Raw genomic sequence first — 20,724 nt, 5'->3', positions numbered from 1 at the left:
ACGCACACGCTAGAGCATGGCAGTCGTCTAATCCTTTGAACATATGTGCCCTCCCACAAGACTTACTATGTGAGCCTATATCTAAACACCTACAGTGGAAAGTAAACATGAATAGCAACTGCTTTAATTTGGAAGATGGTTTTATTTTCACTTCTGAAAGATCTGTGATTTATATCCAGTTCTTGGAATTTGACATGTATGCTGGATCAACAGAAAAACACAAAGTATTAAGACCCGAAAGCCCTTGTGTATGATGCTCACATGTACTTTCATGAACAGTAACCTATTTACCTACAGTGGGGGCCAAAATGATTGACACCTTTGATAAAGATGAGCAAAAATGACTATTACATAATTCAAAAACGGAGCTATATTGTCTGCTCCAATAAATGGGAAAATTATATTATTTTAGAGTAATACAATTGCTCAGAGAAAGAGATTTTGTTGAACATGTAATACCTTTTCTCTCTAAAAGCTTTTTTGTTGTTGTTGTGTAAATGTCACATTTATTTGTATATATCCACTGTACTCATGAATCACACCAAATTGGTTCCAGTTTACGTCATGTCATTGGTCACATTTCTCGAGAGTCTCATAAAAACACCCTAACTTCTGTAGGTCTAAGCCCTTAGATCACAATATCTACTAAGCTAACATATGGAATTATTTTAAGATGGTCATAAAATTGATAATTTAGCCATTTGATTTGGAATTTTAGGAATACTGTAGGTATAAAAGAAATATACACTATTGTTCAAAAGTTTGGGGTCACTTAGAAATGTCCTTGTTTTTTGAAAGAAAAGCTTATTTTATGTCCATTAAAATAACATCAAATTGATCAGAAATACAGTGTAGACATTGTTCATGTTTAAATGACTATTGTAGCTGGAAACGGCAGATTTTTTATGGAATATCTACATAGGCGTACAGAGGCCCATTATCAGCAACCATCACTCATGTGCTCCAATGGCACATTGTGTTAGCTAATCCACGTTTATCATTTTAAAAGGCTAATTGATCATTAGAAAACCTTTTTGCAATTATGTTAGCACAGCAGAAATGGCTGTTTTGGTTAAAGAACTGGCCTTCTTTAGACTAGTTGAGTATCTGGAGCATCAGCATTTGTGGGTTCGATTACAGGCTCAAAATGGCCAGAAACAAAGTACTTTTTCCTGAAACTCGTCAGGCTATTCTTGTTCTGAGAAATGAAGGCTATTCCATGCGAGAAATTGCCAAGAAACTGAAGATCTCGTACAACGCTGTGTACTACACCCTTCACAGAACAGCGCAAACTGGCTACAACCAGAATATAAAGAGGAGTGGGAGGCCCCGCTGCATTAAGTACATTAGCGTCTAGTTTGAGATACAGATGCCTCACCAGTTGTCAGCTGGCAGCTTCATTAAATAGTACCCGCAAAACACAAGTCTCAACGTCAACAGTGAAGAGGTGACTCCGGGATGCTGGCCTTCTATGCAGAGTTGCAAAGAAAAATCCATATAAAAATAAAAGATTAAGATGGGCAAAAGAACACAGACACTGGACAGAGGACAGAGGAACTCTGCCTAGAATGTCAGCATCCCGGAGTTGCCTCTTCGCTGTTGACGTTGAGATTGGTGTTTTGCTATGTAGATATTCCAGCTACAATAGTAATTTACAACATTAACAATGTCTACACTGTATTTCTGATCAATTTGATATTTTATTTGCTTTACTTTAAAAAATAAGGACATTTCTAAGTGACTCTAAACGTTTGAACGGTAGTGTATATACACAATCATTTTAAACATTGCATTTGGCCTTTACTGCTATAGCCCATTGAAACGCATTGAATAACACAGTTGTACACAATGCAGGAAATAGCTGCAGAATGAAGTTGGTGAAGAGCAAATGCAGTCAACTGCTGTCAACTTCCTGACCTTTGATCACACGATTTTTGTAAAGTTCATGCAGTTGACATGTTAGGAAATAAAATGTATCCCCAGAATGCAACACACTTTGAAAGGCGGTGTGGCGACTTGACACAAAATTGATCTGATGGAACACGCCCATTGAGATGAGCATAAGGCTAAACTTTGCTCTCACACGGAGTGTCTGCGTATGTGCACGCTGCTACCACGTGGTAGCTACGGGACCAAAAGAGTGGAGAACGCTCCTGGTTGTCTACCCACTACAACTGTTTACTTTGTGCATCTACGGTACGTCATCTCACTGAATCTACCTTTAAACATGCATTACTGCCCCACACTGGCAGAAAGTGACCACCAAAAGCACAAAAACTATACAACACTTAAATGGCTCCAAGCCTCCCAAGCATGGGCAACTTTCTGTCCCTAACACTAAAACTAAATAATATCAAAATGAAATAGAAATGTTTGTATAAAACTGAAAGTAAATAAAAACTAGTAATGTGGATCAGAAAACTAAATGAAACTAAACAAAAATCTGAAAACTAATAGAAATAAAAACAAATATGAAAACACAAGACTATAATAACCTTTTGGTTAATATTTTTCCAAAATATTTTATGAGTTGAAGAACACATTGGGAGGGGAGGTCGGGATCTTAGACCATTCTTCCATACAGAATCCTTCCAGATCCTTGTATATCCTTCGTCTGCACTATTCGATTCAAATCATAGGTTTGCAATGGGTTTCAAGTCCGTAGACTGAGGTGGCCATTGCAAAATGTTGATTTTTGTGGCCAATTAGCCTTTTCTTTGTGGATTTTGATGTGTGCTTGGGGACATTGTCTTACTGGAAGATCCACTGCGGCCAAGTTTCAGCCTACCTGGCAGAGGCAACCAGGTTTTTGGCTAAAATGTCCTGGTACTGGGTAAAGTTAATGATGTCATTAACCTTAACAAGGGCCCCAGTACCAGGGGAAGCAAAATAGCCTCATAACATCAAGGTCTATCACCATGTTTTACAGTAGGTATGTTATTTTTTTTTTGCTCATGCATTCTCATTTCAACGCCAAACCCACCTTTGGTATGCATGGCCAAAGTGCTCAATCTTCATGTCATCTGACTAAAGCACTGGTTCCAATCCAAGTGTCAGTGCTGTTTAGCAAACTCCAGGCGTTAACATTTATTGGAGGACATGAAAATAGAGCTCTTTGGCCAAGCATACCAATGGTGGGTTTGGCATTGAAATGAGAATGCACAAGTGGTTGTCGTACCTCAATGCATTAACTGAATGTCTGCTAAATTACTAAAACATAAAATATACAAATTAACATTTTTTTTTCATTATGACTAGTCAGCTGCTGCAAGGGGAATCAAGCTGATATTTTCGCACAACTATTCTATTTTTACAGACTAAAATGATGTTTACTATGATGCTGATCTAATATCAGTTTTTCCTTTTCGATCATAATGAATACGATTATATGGACAGATCGTAGATCAACACTCATACTCTGAGATGATTTGTGGATACAGCCCCAGGTCAACATGGCAGTGTTCAGTCTTCCTTTTTGATGCTGATCGTGCATCGTGTCCATCATCTGCTCAAAGCGATTTGATCATCATTTCTTTCTTTGTTTGGTAGGACAGTACAGCGCTATTGGGTTGCTTTAAACCTAATCCTGGATTCCAAGAGCGTTCGAAATGGATAATCTTCATTGGAAGTTCTCTTAAATCCAGAACTAGGCTTGATCTGTGTCTGGGAACCTGGTCCAATGGATTGTTTGAAGCTCTTATCATGTTGATGGTGTCTTCTAGCAATGCAACAGGCCTCCATGAACCTGACAGAGTCCCTACATGAAGTCTACGAGCCGGACTGGCACGGGAAGGACGATGTCTTGAGCATCGGGAAGGTGAGCGCTACTTTTCTTCTTCTCTCATTCTCATATCCCTCTGTTCTTTCAGTCTTTCGTTCATTGGTAATGGTCGATTTTCAATGCGACCATATGTGATTGGCTAGGAGGGTTCACTCCAGATACTCGGAGGCTAGGAGGGTTCATTCAAAAGTCATGATTCTCTCTGGGGTTTTCATACCTGTATGTGAGTAATTTATATTGGGGGAGGCATGATCACTTATTAGTATTTATGATTTTGCTTTAGTCTGATATGAATCATGTTAGCCTAAATTCTTTCTTAATTTTTTTGCATCTCCATTAGCCGAAGCCACAGCAATCGCTATAGTCTTGTGGTCCATAATTATATTTTTATTCCATTTTTTAAAGGAGACAGGAGAGTCACTCTCCTTTCATATTTTGTTAAGCTTTATTGACAAAAATATTAGAAACAGTGGAGACGCAGTGAGAAGTAAGTACAAATGGATTGAACCCCAGTCTCAGGCAGAAAATTGCATATGTGCATGGAACCAGGAGTGTTACCACTGGACCACGGCTCCACACACTGTAGTTTAAAATTATCTAAAATGGTAGATAATACATACTGTATGTGAGCATGTTTCTATCTCGGCCAAGCATACATAGAGAATACATAGACAGCATAAAAAAAGGGGAGACCAACTCAATATGAATGTCTTATGGATCAAAGGTCAATTGATACTCACCAGACGGCTTGCTTGTTTATTTATCGACCGACGGCATGTGAGGTCCGGAATGAGACTGTTGAAGTCGGAAGTTTACATACACCTTAGCCAAATACATTTAAACTCAGTTTTTCACAATTCCTGACATTTAAACCTAGTAGAAATTCCCTGTCTTAGGTCAGTTAGGTTCACCACTTTAAACGATAGAATAATAGTAGAGAGAATGTTTATTTCAGCTTTTATTTCTTTCATCACATTCCCAGTGGGTCAGAAGTTTACATACACTAAATTAGTATTTGGTAGCAGTGCTACCGGGTAGCCTTCCACAAGCTTCCCACAATAAGTTGGGTGAATTTTGGCCCATTCCTCTTGACAGAACTGGTGTAACTGAGTCAGGTTTGTAGGCCTCCTTGCTCGCAGACACTTTTTCAGTTCTGCCCACAAATTGTCTATAGGATTGAGTTCAGGGCTTTGTGATGGCCACTCCAATACCTTGACTTTGTTGCCACAACTTTGGAAGTATGCTTGGGGTCATTGTCCATTTGGAAGAACCAGTTCCTTCCTCATGATGCCATCTATTTTGTGAAGTGCACCAGTCCTTCCTGCAGCAAAGCACCCCTAAAACATGATGCTGCCACCCCCGTGCTTCACGGTTGGGATGGTGTTCTTGGGCTTGCAAGCCTCCCCCTTTTTCATCCAAACATAACAATGGTCATTATGGCCAAACAGTTCTATTTTTGTTTCATCAGACCAGAGGACATTTCTCCAAAAAGTACAATCGTTGTCCCCATGTGCAGTTGCAAGTCGTAGTCTGGCTTTTTTATGGTGGTTTTGGAGGAGTGGCTTCTTCCTTGCTGAGGGTCCTTTCAGGTTATGTCGATCTATGACTCGTTTTACTGTGGATATAGATACTTTTGTACCTGTTTCCTTCAGCATCTTCACAGTGTCTTTTGCTGTTGTTCTCGGATTGATTTGCACTTTTCGCAGCAAAGTACATTCATCTCTAGGAGACAGAACGAGTCTCCATCCTGAGCGGTCTGACGGCTGCGTGGTCCCATGGTATTTATACTTGCGTACAATTGTTTGTACCGATGAACGGGGTACCTTCAGGCATTTGGAAATTGCTTCCAAGGATGATCCAGACTTGTGGAGGTCTACAATTTTTTTTCTGAGGTCTTGGCTGATTTCTTTAGATTTTCCCATGATGTCAAGCAAAGAGGCACTGCGTTTGAAGGTAGCCTTGAAATACATCCACAGGTAAACCTCCAATTGACTCAAATAAGTCAGTATTTGTTTGGGGGACACTCAGTCAGACTCTCTTTACTATAAAATTGGGGTCCCACAAGGGTCAATATTAGGCCCTCTTCTGTTTACCATCTATATAAATGATCTCCCACTTGCTTGCCCACAAGTTAACATGCAGTATGCAGACGATGCGGTTCTGTATGTACACAATTTTTTGGGGACAATTGGTTGTTAACAAGTTAACTGATGCTATGGTACATGTTTCTAAATGGATGACTAATTCTTGCCTGCATCTAAATATCGACAAGACTGTTTGTATGTACTTCTGTAAGAAATCCGTTGATTCTTCCCAACCAGCTGTTCATGTTATTAATGGGGGATAATCTGAATGTTGTGTCTAACTTCAGGTATCTTGGTGTAATTTTGGACTCGAACTTGACATTTAAGAAACATCTGAAGAAGGTTGTTAAGTTTGGATTATCCAAAGTTAGGTTTAAATTTGAATTGAAAGCATGGCTAAAATCTATCCAAACCTGTACACATGAGTTATCTATGGTTCCTCTATGTAAAATGACAGTTGATGATAGTGTTGTTGTTTTTGTTTGAATTATATATTATATATTATTGGTATGTTGTATTGTTTTAGTGAGTATTTGTATTGTGGTTGTGTAATTGTCCTTAGATGCCTTGGGACTACGGGTGCAAATTATCTTTTGGCTAAACCCCAGCACATTTACATGGTTGTTGCATTATTGTAATATTGATTAATGTGCATTATGCCCTATAAATAAATACACAGAACAAAAATAACATCAAATTGATCAGAAATACAGTGTAGAGATGGTTAATGTTGTAAATGACTATTGTAGCTGGAAATGGCAGATTTTTTTTAATGGAATATCTACGTAGGCGTACAGAGGCCCATTATCAGCAACCATCACTCCTGTGTTCCAACGGCACGTTGTGTTAGCTAATCCAAGTTTATAATTTTAAAGGCTAATTGATCACTAGAAAACCTTTTTGCAATTATGTTAGCACAGCAGAAATCTGTTGTCCTGATTTAAAGAATCAATAAAACTGGCCTTCTTTAGACTAGTTGAGTTTCTGGAGCATCAGCATTTGTGGGTTCGATTACAGGCTCAAAATGGCCAGAAACAAAGGACTTTCTTCTGAAACTCATCAGGCTATTCTTGTTCTGAGAAATTAAGGCTATTACACGCGAGAAATTGCCAAGAAACTGAAAATCTCGTACAACGCTGTGTTGTACTCACGTCACAGAACAGCGCAAATTGGCTTTAACCAGAATAGACAGAGGAGTGGGATGCCCCGGTGCACAACTGAGCAAGAGGACAAGTACATTAGTGCCGTCAACTGGCAGCTTCATTAAATAGTGCCCGCAAAACATCAGTCTCAACATCAACAGTGAAGAGGCTCCGGGATGCTGGCCTTCTAGGCAGAGTTGCAAAAAAAAGCCATATCTCAGCCTGGCCAATAAAAATAAAAGATTAAGATGGACAAAAGAACAGACAACGGACAGAGGAAGATTGGAAAAAAGTGTTATGGACAATATAAGTTTGAGGTGTTCGGATCACAAAGATCTTTCGTGAGATGCAGAAAAAAATGCTGTATGAGTGCTTGACGCCATCTGTCAAGCATGGAGGAGGCAATGTGATGGTCTGGGGGTGGTAAAGTGGGAGATTTGTACAAGGTAAAAGGGATCTTGAAGAAGGAAGGCAACATCATGCCATACCCTGTGGTAGTTGGATCCAATTTCCTCCTACAACAGGACAATGACCCAAAGCACAGCTCCAGACTATGCAGGAACTATTTAGGGAAGAAGCAGTCAGCTGGTATTCTGTCTATAATGGAGTGGCCGGCACAGTCACCAGATCTCAACCCTATTGAGCTGTTGTGGGAGCAGCTTGACCCTATGGCACGTAAGAAGTGCCCATCAAGCCAATCCAACTTGTAGGAGGTGCTTCAGGAAGCATGGGGTGAAATCTTGAGATTATCTCAACAAATTGACAACTAGAATAACAAAGGTCTGCAAGGCTGTAATTGCTGCAAATGGAGGATTCTTTGAGGGGGACAATAATTATTTAAATTAAAAATCATTATTTATAACCTTGTCAACGTCTTGAATATATTTCGTATTCATTTTGCAACTCATTTCATGTATGTTTTCATGGAAAACAAGGACATTTCTAAGTGACCCCAAACTTTTGAACGGTGGTGTACATAAACAGCATACATAGAGCATACTAGACACTGACCCATTTCCTGAACTGAGTCAAGTCAAGAGGACAATAGCGCCCCGACAATATCCATCAATATTGATCATGGGAGGAATAAATGATCGTTTTGGAATCATTTGGCTTTATTGAAAGCAGTAAAGAGATATGATACCAACTGAATGAATTTCTGCAATATTTAAAGTGGAACTGACAGTGTTTTAGCAACATGAAATCGTATTAAAATCATATACACCCACAGGAAGAACGAGCACTTACATATGGTCATTTTCGTAAATTCATAGAATGTTTGGGAATGTGAACATTCTATAGCAGTATACAGTGGGAAAACGGCCATGCGTTTGGATAATAAATAGACACTGCAAGAAATAATAAAAACATCTGTCTTGTCCAGGACCGGAGTCTTTCCGCAGACTAGTGCACCATAGCTACAGTAGGCCTATATGCAAATAAGCCATTTGCCATCATTCACTTTCAACTGGACTGGGTGTTTACAGGCAATAGCAACAGCGCGATTTTAGATCATTAGAGCGCATTTTCCAAAAGCCACTTGAATGTATTTCTGCTAAAATGTAAACACCACGGGAGTCCTCTTACATTTGGGAACTTCAGTCCTATTGATCAAACAACCATGACAAGGTAGGCTGTCTCTCCCTCAATTGCCTATGCAAATCGACAACAACAAGATCAACTAAAGCTAGACAGAGCGAGATAAGCTAAACTCTAACGAGGGAACATTAGATAAACCCTTTCAAACTTTAAGCTTGTTGGCCATCAGAATTGCACTGAAACGATAGGGAATAGTAAGTAGCCTGCCCGTCCTTCTGCAGCTTGCCTGCCAATGCATGCTTGTCCCAACCTATGTTTTGACAACCGAATGGGAACGTGCCTGCCTACCCGCCCATTTGATCAATGCCAAATACATTTGATGGACAACTAAGAGATATGCTAACTGTGGATAAGTCTTTCAAGTTCAGCATAGCTAGCTTGCAAAGCGATTCACATTTCTTGCTAGCTAACCTAATGACACCTGCATTTCTAACTACTGTAGCCATTGAAAAACAATACGAGGGGAAAAAGTCAAGTCACTCACCCACTCCTCCAATGGCATCACATCCTCGCAGCAGCTAGCTAGTTAGCTAGCTAGATAACGACCCAAACTGCCAATTGTTTTTTTAGAAAATGAATGGCCCTTTTTAATGCCCACTTTTGTACATAGGATGCTGTACGTAGCATTTGAACATATTAAAACAAAGCAGAGATACATAATATTTGTTTGAACTTTCGTGCTATGCATGCAGATGTACATAATACACTACACAGTATATACACAAGTATGGATACCCCTTCAAATGAATGGATTTGGTTATTTCAGCCACAGCCGTTGCTGACCGTTGTATGAAATTCAGCACACAGCCATGCAATCTCCATAGACAAACATTGGCAGTAAAATGGCCTTGTTGAAAGTCACTGAGCCCATCAGTGAGGCACCGTCATAGGATGCCACCTTTCCAACAAGTCAGTTCGTCAAATTACTGCCCTTCAAGAGCTGCCACAATTAACTAAGTGCTGTTATTGTGAAGTGGAAACGTCTAGGAGCAACATCGGTTCAGCCGCAAAGTGGTAGGCCACACGCTCACAGAATGGGACCGCTGAGTGCTGAAGCGAGTAGCTCGTTAAAATTGTCTGTCCTCGGTTGCAACTCTCACTACCGAGTTCCAAACTGCCTCTGGAAGCATCGTTGACACAATAACTGTTCGTTGGGAGCTTCATTAAATGGGTTTCCATAGCTGAACAGCCACACGCAAGCCTATGATCACTATGTGCAATGCCAAGCATCAGCTGGAGTGGTGTAAAACTTGCCGCCACTCTGTAGCCGTGGAAACGCGTTGTCAGAAGTGATGAATCACACTTCACCACCTGGCAGTCTGACAGACGAACCTGCCCGAATGCATAGTGCCAACTGTAAAGTTTGGTGGAGGAGGAATAATGGTCTGGGCCTGTTTTTCATGGATCGGGCTAGGCCCCTTAGTTCCAGTGAAGGGAAATCTTAACACTACAGCATACAATGACATTCTAGACGATTCTGTGCTTCCAACTTTGTGGCAACAGTTTGGGGAAGGCCCTTTCCTGTTTCAGCATGACAATGCCCCCATGTACAAAGCGAGCTAAATACAGAAAAGGTTTGTCGAGATCGGTATGGAAGAACTTGACTGGCCTGCACAGAGCCCTGACTTCAACCCCATCGAACAACTTTGGGATGAATTGGAACACCGACTGCGAGCCAGGTCTAATTGCCAGACATCAGTGCCCGACCTCACTAATGCTCTTGTGGCTGAATGGAAGCAAGTCCTCGTAGCAATGTTCCAACATATACTGGAAAGCTTTCCCAGAAGAGTGGAGGCTGTTATAGCAGCAAAGTGGGGACCAACTCCTTATTCATGCCCATAATTTTGGAATGAGATGTTTGACGACAAGCAGGTGTCCACATACTTTGAGTCATGTATATCAGCGAAGATTCGTTGATTGACTGTATTTCTGCCCAATGACCACTGATCTTCTTGAAATCTAGCTGGGTAGATAGCCAATGAGCTGAGGTAAACGCCAGTATGTGATGGTTATGGGTTGGACCACCATCCCTTGTTTGTAAACGCACGCGTAACAAACTTCATTCTCGCCATTGACCATCAGAGCAGTTGCAGTCACGCTTGTTACGCACAGCAGTGTTTTGGAAAGTAGTATTTTGGAAAGTGTTTTTCCTAAGCAATGTGCTTAATATAAGGAAAGTTGAGACATAAATATAGTAGGCCTAGCCTATAGAAAGCTGATGGGATCCTCCTATTTTTAATAGAGGCCATCACTGTTTTCTCGCTCAATTGCATAGCCTGTAGAAATGTTGCACAACATGAGCTCATGGGCTCTCATGAAGTGTTTGATTAGATTTTCGATGACATTTGCATTGATATCAGACTGATTAAAGGGACATTAGAGTGCTGAGTACCAGGCAGTTATCACGTTTGGTAGGCTACTATTGACCATCAGCATCACCAGAGCTTGGAGAAACCTAATTATCGTGACTAAACGGTCACGTGGAATTTGACTGTCTTCATGACTCGTGACCACCGGGGTGGCGGTAATATGGTCACCGCAACAGCCCTAGGTGTGAAGGCTTTCTGAAGGCACTGTATGTTAATTAATCTCACTCACACTTGTTGTAGGAAGAACATTGTGTATTTAGTTAGCATCCACCTTTTCATTTACCCCCTTCATCACTGTAAACAAAAACCTAATTAAAATGTAATTCTCTTCCGAGTCCTCTGTGCCGATGGTTTTCTCTATCATAGGGATACAATCACTGTGATGGGATACAATCACTGTGATGGAGTTGAATCTATTGGCACTGATATCACCCCATAAAGCGGCTTGACAACATACATGAAGACAAACCCTTTGGGAGTCTGTGGAAACAGGGACACTGAGTGTGTGATTCTGAACATGAGACAAAAATAGAAACATTATTTGAATATGTATGTACACTATTGCAAGCTAAATGCACTACTGAGCCTTTGCATAATACAGATACTGCTTTTGAGGGACATTTCACGCTTAAATTAAAGTTTGTCAGATGCTTTCAGATCTCAAAAGTAGACAAATGTTGCGATATGTCAACATTCCAGACTATCTGTTGTGTAGACGCAGCAACTGTATATGCCTCAATCCCAAATTAATGGAAAAGATTGGCGCCGTCTTAACTTTCTGGTTTATTTATATTTTCTATTCATTTGTGGTGTAGGCATATGGCTGGATCTACATAACCGATGTTATGGGATGTGGTTTCATCTGGACATTAGACTACTTTAGTGTTCTAATCATGTCTAAAACTTTAATTTGAAAGAGTCCCTTTCTAATGTCCCTTTAAATGTTGGTAGACTGTATATTACACCATATGACTTAACTACCTGTTCTCATCTTGTTCAGCATCTGGCTAACTGAAATGTTTCTCTGTGTCTCTCTTTTAGAACTGTGATGTCTTATGGGAGGACTTCCATCAGAAGCTGGTTGATTCATCACTTATCACACTGGACACGTACCTGCAACAGTTCCCCGACCTCAAGGTACAGTGTACTGCATAAAAACAGCTTAGCCTTGGCTCTGTCGTCATAGAAACTAATAGCAGTCCTTGGCTACACGAGTTGACTCTTGCCTTTGACCAACTCAATCAAATTGATAAATGTTGAAACACTAGCTATGTATTTGTCATTTATTTATCCAATATTGTTTATAGTACAGCACTATTTGTAATAAATTAGCTATTGGTGAGAAGTTTGACTAGGTTAATCTCTTCCGGCATATTCGTAATATGCTCACGGTCTCAAAGACTTAGAGAGATTTCAGGCTTTTGTCCCTGTGGCTCAGGTGCATCCCAAATGGCACCCTATTCCCTATGTAGCGCACTACTTTTGACCAGGGCCCAATGGGCCTTGGTCAGAAGTAGTGCACTATAAACGGAATAGGGTGTCATTTGGGACGCAGCCTCAGAACGGGTGACACCTTTATGCTTGGAACTTTTGCTTAGGGGAAGGACTTTGTGTACTACTGTATTGTGTTAAAGACCGGTCCGTGTGGTAATTACTCACCGTCAGATCCGTGTGGCGAAAAGAAGCAGAAAGCTAATTGACTACGATAGTGCACGGCACCATCTCGAGACCATTCAGGCGGTGGTCAATAGAAGTGATCGGAAGGTCTCCAAGGTAAGTCCTGTGCAGTAATGCAACAATGTGCTATTCTGTCCGCCTTTACCATTGTAGTGAAAAATGATTGAGAAACACAACTCTTTTACTAAAACGAAAATACCTCATATGCTATAATAGTTCACCTTTCCAATAGTTTTGTGATGTAAACCCAACAGACTAGAGCCGTTTAACAGCAGCCTAGTCTCCAACCATAATTGAAAGTGGGTGTTCATTAACATACTGTACGTCATGTTATGTCATTCTTATGGCAGTCTTCTAAGAGCATCACGACAGTACACTACGGGTAAAGTACTGTGTCTCAAGTGTAAAAGAGGATCCTTGTGCAAAGCAGTTCATCTTCAAGGTGCTGGTTATGGCAGGAAAGAGATGTTAATATTTCCCCCCTCGTTATGTATTTGTCTCTTCAGGCAGAGGACGAGTTGAAAAAAGCCCAGAAGGTGTTTGATGAGCTCAATGTTGATCTGCAGGACGAGCTACCAACTCTCTGGGACAGGTAAACTAAAATCAACACCTGGGTCACATTCACTAGGCACCAAACGGAAGGAAATAGGCCAACATGGAGAGGGGCCTTACCTGATTTGTCCAATAAGAAGCACTGTTTTTGTTTTCCGTTGCAAAACGTTTTGGTACGATGTGTACTAATTAATACGACCCTAATTCAAACGTATAGATAAACCAACGTTGTGGTCTTTATGCTGTAGCTCCTCTTCCCATGGTCAATTACAAATCAAAACTAATGGTTTCGGGTACTGTAAAAAAAAATATATATATATATATATACTACAGTACTATTATGCAGTGTTATTTTTTTATTGTTGTTGTTATTGTTCTATTCTAGGTGCTTTAACATATAAATCCTTTAAAGTCGTGAATGAAAATGTGTTAATCATTTTACATCCATCCCAAATGGAACCCTATTCAGTGCATAGTGCACTACATGTGGGCCCTGGTCAAAGTAGTGCACTAAATAGGGAATATGGTGCCTTTTGGGACGCAACCCAAGATTTCTTCTATAGTTCTTAGGTGACTGTCAGTCGGGATGTGACTCTAGATACTTTTATTTCTCTCTGTCAGTCTCTTGTGATGAAGTCCATGTATATCCATGGGTCAACAAGTCTCCATAGAAATGCCTAGACCAGAAGATTATTCCCAGAAAAAGCACTATTTTAAAACGGTTGATATGATCATTATTGTAGCCAAGGTATTAGCTTGTGTCTGTGTTTGTCTGTCTATCGTACGTTTGTTTGTTTAAAATAGTATATTATACTGATTTACTTTTCCTATATGTGTGAATGACAGTCATGATGTACAGAATAATGTACATTTAATAATGAAATGTGAATGGAAACAATGAATTGTGGCTTTACAGCTATAGAAAGCCCTAAATATGAGTATTTCCTAGATTGAGAGATTCAGTCTAAGCACCACCATTAGGATGAAAAATAGAATTCAACACAGCATAATAATATCATGGTGCATTCAGACTTAGGGGATTGCCTGAAAATGGGCTGACAGAATCACAATAATAAAATCAGATTTCCTTTTCGTCGATCTCTGTTTCTGTCAGATAGAGGGACATGCAGTTAAACTAGTGGTGAGATAAGGTGTTAAGGAATTGTATCTGTTCTGGGGGAGAGATATTGTCCATTTTGTTCTGTGTGTGTGCAGGTGTCCTCAATGTTCATATAACATGTTGTTTTTCCTCCTTATCAATGAGGTAGCCAGTCTCACACAGAAGGCTAAGCAGAATTGCCTTGTGACTAAGGAAACGCCTAACCAGATGGTGACTAGCTAGGTTGCCAACTGGAGCCAACTGCTATTGTGCAATGAATTGGACTGTTAATATAGCTGTCTATTTAACAAAATAGACCTGTCTTCCAAAATCTCTCTAGAAGTTAAGAGGTGTTCACCATATCCAAATTTAAGACTGGCCAATAAAAATAACTGCATGTGTAGTGGATCCGGTGTAGCGGTCTAACCTCCCGATACCGGACCACATATGCTCCCTGTAGACAGAGGTCCCAGCCCCATCTCGGCTACCCTCTCTACATCTCCCTCTGTACTGACAAAAATCCTTTAAAAAATATACATAAGGAGGACCATATTCTAAATATACGAAAGCTGTGGGATTGGATTTCCTTAAGGGAAAATCTTTGGGGAAACTTTCATTCTAGATATTTTTGAACGTTGAATGCCTGGAGATTGGAGTAGTGATTAACATCAAGCATTCTGATTTAATTTAGGCAATGACTGTACAACTGGTTACTATAATCTGTTTTTGCCATTAGGATGGTCGCATGCTGCCTCTTATGTAATTGTCAGGTTCACATTGTTAGGTGTGACTGTCTAGCATTATCAAAGCACATATAGTATACTGTGCTTTTAGTTGATTCTGATTGTTCTTAAGTTAAAGATGTTTGTGTATCTGGACTCTAGATCAAGGATCAAGGAATTCAAGGAATTCAAGGAATTGAAATGCAATTACTGTACTGAAGATTACTCATTATTCATGAATGAACTTCATTAAAGTTTCAAATAATTATTTTCCCTCATCAATCTACACAGAATGCCCCATATTGATAAAGTGAAAACAGTTTTTCTACAACTTGATTTGAGTCCAACTGTGGTAAATTCAATTGATTGGACATGATTTGGAAAGGCACACACCTGTCTATATAAGGTCCCAGGTTTGACAGTGCATGTCAGAGCAAAAACCAAGCCATGAGGTCGAAGGAATTGTCTGTAGAGCTCCGAGACAGGATTGTGACGAGGCACAGATCTGGGGAAGGGTACCAACACATTTCTGCAGCATTGAAGGTCCCCAAGAACACAGTGGTCTCCATCATTCTTAAATAGAGGACGTTTGGAACCACCAAGGCTCTTCCTAGAGCCAGACGCCTCTGCCAAACTGAGCAATCCAACCTGACAGAGCTTGAGAGGATCTGTAGAGAAGAATGAGAGAAACTCCCCAAATAGAGATGTGCCCAGCTTAGAGCTATAATCGTTGCCAAAGGTGCTAGGTAGTAAAGGGTCTGAATACTGTGATATTTCATTTATTTTTTTAGAAATTGGCAAAAATTCTACAATCCTATTTTTGCTTTGTCATTATGGGGTATTGTATGTAGAGATGAGGGGAAAATATATTTAATCAATTTTAGAATAAGTCTGAAACGTAACAAAATGTGGAAAAGGGGAAGGGTTCTGAATACTTTCCGAATGCACTGTATGTGCTGTGGGTGTGCGTCGCAGTGGCAGACTTACCATTAGGCAACTCAGACAATTTCCTAGGGCCTCACCTCATCAGGGGGCCTCGTGAACTTGGCATAATTTCATTTAATAATACGTACAGTAATAGAAGAGCTAAGACTCTTTCTATTTCCCTCAACAACGCTTACAAGCTAGCTGCGCAGGACACGTTAGAAGGGAGTGTGACAAAACCGCAATTGAAAATAATGCATTTATTTTATTCTACACACACAATTATTACCTGGCAGTCTTTCCAATACCAAATAAAACATTGTTACACCTTTCCCATATTCAAGTAATTTGACATATTTTCTTATTAGCCTTATGAACATAGAAACTTGGTTGCAGTTTGTATCTGTGCTAGAATGGTTAAAAATCTTCCAAAATATAGGTACTGGTTGATATTCAAAATCAAAAATCAAATCACATTTTATTAGTCACACGCGCCGAATACAGTGAAATGCTTACTTACAAGCCCCTAACCAACAATGCAGTTTAAAAATATGAATAAGAAATAAACCAGATAGGACCATTATCATTTCTAAATACATTCTATCATATTCAAAAAATAACTGCCTTTCTTCTGGCCCACAAATTGCTTTCAATAACAAAAAAATTGGTTTGTCCCTCCGTTGAAATGATGTGGTGATGTAAAGACCTTTACTATTTTCAGGAAGCCTTTTCATTCTGCTTCGTTCAACTAAAAAAGCCAGTTCCGAACAGCTCTTCTTTCAGTAGCCATGATTTTGTTGAACAGTCATGGGGGCCTACAAATCCCAAAGTCCGCCCCTGTTTGTGTGTGTATGTGTGTTGCCATCTTGAGCAGCAGTGAGCAGCACACTGGCTGCTCACTGGAGAAGAATGCTTGCAGCCGTGGTTACCTAATCTGTCCAATGAGAAGGCATCCTCTCTACAATGCCCTCTAGCACTGCTCTACTCATGGATGGGAATTGCAGTGCTTTTATTTTTAGCCCTATCATTATAATGACAGTCATCCTTTTGTTAAAACATCTGCTTCAACTGCTGAGCTACAGTATATGTGTTCAGGATATGTGTCAGAATCAATTCAACCCCTGTATGTGTGAACAAATGACCACAGGTCTCCTGCCTGCTTCATTGCAAAATGACAAGAGTTGAGTAGTGCTAGACGGCATTGCCGAGAGAGGATCCTCACAAGGTCAACACAATGTTTGCTGTACACTTTGGTTGACCTTTTTCTGATATTGGCACTTGTTGCTTATATGTTCAGCAGGAAGATGTGCTATGAGTTCACATAAATAGCAGCAACAGATCGCAATTTAAAATACATATCTAACATTTTGCGAACTGGTTGTTAAACAATGTATCAATCAATCAAATGTATTTTTTAAAGCCCTTTTTACATCAGCAGTTGCCACAAAGTGCTTTACAGAAATCAAATCCCAAAGAGCACAGTGGCCAGGAAACTCCCTAAATCAAATTTTCAAATCAAATGTATTTATATAGCCCTTCGTACATCAGCTGATATCTCAAAGTGTTGTACAGAAACCCAGCCTAAAACCCCAAACAGCAAGCAATGCAGGTGTAGATGCACGGTGGCTAGGAAAAACTCCTTAGAAAGGCCAAAACCTAGGAAGAAACCTAGTGAGGAACCAGGCTATGTGGGGTGGCCAGTCCTCTTCTGGCTGTGCCGGGTGGAGATTATAACAGAACATGGCCAAAATGTTCAAATGTTCATGAATGACCAGCATGGTCCAATTATAATAAGGCAGAACAGTTTAAACTGGAGCAGCAGCACGGCCAGGTGGACTGGGGACAGCAAGGAGTCATCATGTCAGGTAGTCCTGTGGCATGGTCCTAGTGCTCACGTCCTCCGAGAGAGAGAAAGAAAGAGAGAAAGAGAGAATTAGAGAGAGCACACTTAAATTCACACAGGACACCGAATAGGACAGGAGAAGTACTCCAGATATAACAAACTGACCCTAGCCCCTCGACACATAAACTACTGCAGCATAAATACTGGAGGCTGAGACAGGAGGGGTCAGGAGACACTGTGGCCCCATCCGAGGACACCCCTGGACATGGCCAAACAGGAAGGATATAACCCCACCCACTTTGCCAAAGCACAGCCCCCACACCACAAGAGGGATATCTTCAACCACCAACCAAATCCCTAGAAAGCAATAACCATGTATAGGGGACTGTAGTTAAACAGCGTTTTGTATCTCTGACTACCAGTTTGATATGGTTTTATTTTTTTGAAAAGTGTATGAAAAGTATATCATTATGGTAACTGTTCATTCGAATGTATGGAATTCTTCATTCTAACAGCATTCGCCTTACAGCGAGGCTGTCCATTTAAGAGCTATTTTAGGGATTTAATGAAGATGTTTGTGGGTGACAAAACATCACCATGGTAACAGATGTGTTTCCCCCCCCTTCTAGCCGAGTTGGTTTTTACGTGAACACATTCAAGAACGTGACGAACCTGGAGGCCAAATTCCACCGGGAAATCTCTGTGGTGAGTAACAAAAATAGAAATTCTCAAGGCGATTTGCTTTATGCGGTGGGCGGTGCTTTTGAAGGTTGAGTCTCTTCCTTCTGACATTGCATCAGCACAAGGGATAAAGTACCGTTCAGTATGATGATGTACCATGAGGTTTACCATGGGTGTCTCTGAATGTTCATCTACAGTATGCTTAGCGTATTCAAACATATATACAGTGGCAAGAAAAAGTATATGAACCCTTTGGTATTACCTGGATTTCTGCATAAATTTGACATAACATTTCATCTGATCTTCATCTAAGCCACAACAATAGACCTAACACAGTGTGCTTAAACTAATAACACACAAATTGTTGTATTTTTCTTGTCTATATTGAATACAACATGTAAACGTTCACAGTGTAGGTTGGGAAAAGTATGTGAACCCCTGGGCTAATGACCTGTCCAAAAGCTAATTGGAATCAGGAGTCAGCTAACCTGGAGTCCAATCAATGAGACGAGATTGGAGATGTTGGTTAGAGCTGCCTTGCCGTATAAAAAAACACTCACAAAATTTGATTTAGCTATTCACAAGAAGCATTGCCTGATGTGAACCATGCCACGAACAAAAGAGATCTCAGAAGACCTAAGATTAAGATTTGTTGACTTGCATAAAGCTGGAAAAGGTTACAAAAGTATCTCTAAAGGCCTTGATGTTCATCAGTTTACAATAAGACAAATTGTCTATAAATGGAGAAAGTTCAGCACTGTTGCAACTCTCCCCAGGAGTGGCCGTCCTGCAAAGATGATCGCAAGAGCACACAGCGCAGAATGCTCAATGAGGTTTAAGAAGAATCCTAGAGTGTCAGCTAAAGACTTACAGAAATCTCTGGAAGATGCTAACATCTCTGTTGATACATAAAACACTAAACAAGAATGGTGTTCATGGGAGGACACCATGGGAGAAGCCACTGCTGTCAAAAAAAAAACATTGCTGCATGTCTGATGTTCGCAAAAGATTCTGTGGACAGATGAAACTAAAGTTGTGTTGTTTGGAAGGAACACACAACACTATGTGTGGAGAAAAAAGGCACAGCACACCAACATCAAAACCTCATTCCAACTGTAAACTATGGTGGAGGGAGCATCATGGTTTGGGGCTGCTTTGCTGCCTCAGGGCCTGGACAGCTTGCTATCATCGACGGGAAAATGAATTCCCAAGTTTATCAAGATTTTGCAGGAGAATGTAAGGCTATCTGTCCGCCAATTGAAGCTCAACAGAAGTTAGGTGATGCAACAGGACAACAACCTATTTGACAGATGTAAATCGACAACAGAATGGCTTGAAGAGAAGAAAATACGCCTTCTGGAGTGTCACAGTCAGTCCTGACCTCAATCCGATTGAGATGCTGTGGCATGACCTCGAGAGCGGTTCACACTAGACATCCCAAGAATATTGTAGAACTGAAACAGTTTTGTAAAGAGGAATGGTCCAAAATTCCTCCTGACCGTTGTGCAGGTCTGATCCGCAACTACGGAAAACGTTTGTTTGAGGTTTTTGCTGCCAAATGAGGGTCAACCTGTTATTAAAACCATGGGTTTACATACTTTTTCCAACCTGCACTGTGAATGTTTACACGGTGTGATCAATAAATTGCTGAAAAATTATAATTGTTTGTGTGTTATTAGTTTAAGCAGACTGTGTTTGTCTATTGTTGTGACTCAGATGAAGATCAGATAAAATGTTATGACCAATTTATGCAGAAATCCAGGTATTCACATACTTTTCTTCCCACTATTTTTTTGAAGTTCATTTTATACAGAAGAGAGCTGGGAGACAGAGGGAACATAGTGTGTGTAACCTTTATTCAACTAGGCAAGTCAGTTAGGAACAAATTCTTATTTACAATGACAACCTACTGGGGAACAGTGTTCAGGGGCAGAACGACACATTTTTACCTCGTCAGCTCAAGGATTTGACCCAGTAACCCTTTCGGTTACTGGCCCAACACTCTAACCACTAGGCTACCTGTCGCCTCAGGTAACCTAGTGGTTAGACCGGTGGGGCCGGGATTCGATCCCACGCAGGCAGGAGATTGCATACATTCTCAGTGAGGCAGCCCTAACCGCTTGACCAACCTCAAGCACCAGACAGTGAAGATGAGCAAGTAACTGTAATTCTGGTTTTCCAAAACAATCATCACCGCTCTTTACTTCTATAGCCTAATCATGGGCTTACATCATATCACATTAGCCTTGAT

General features: G+C 40.5%; 1 protein-coding gene across 13 annotated transcripts in view; it reads left to right on the top strand.

The window, feature by feature from the left end:
• amph (amphiphysin) overlaps positions 1 to 20,724 on the top strand; it is a 131,483-nt gene that overhangs the window by 51,024 nt on the left and 59,735 nt on the right. For all 13 annotated transcript variants that reach the window (XM_021612625.2, XM_036985497.1, XM_036985495.1 and 10 more), the window contains exons 4-8: positions 3,723 to 3,817; positions 12,017 to 12,112; positions 12,641 to 12,748; positions 13,159 to 13,244; positions 18,422 to 18,497. In XM_021612625.2, the coding sequence (XP_021468300.1) occupies positions 3,723 to 3,817; positions 12,017 to 12,112; positions 12,641 to 12,748; positions 13,159 to 13,244; positions 18,422 to 18,497 (461 nt within the window). The remainder of the gene's footprint in view (positions 1 to 3,722; positions 3,818 to 12,016; positions 12,113 to 12,640; positions 12,749 to 13,158; positions 13,245 to 18,421; positions 18,498 to 20,724) is intronic.

This window comes from Oncorhynchus mykiss, chromosome 8 (genome assembly GCF_013265735.2).
Source record: "Oncorhynchus mykiss isolate Arlee chromosome 8, USDA_OmykA_1.1, whole genome shotgun sequence".
Taxonomy (NCBI): domain Eukaryota; kingdom Metazoa; phylum Chordata; class Actinopteri; order Salmoniformes; family Salmonidae; genus Oncorhynchus; species Oncorhynchus mykiss.
The sequence above is the reverse complement of the archived record's forward strand: the minus strand, read 5'-3'. Positions and strand labels throughout refer to the sequence as shown.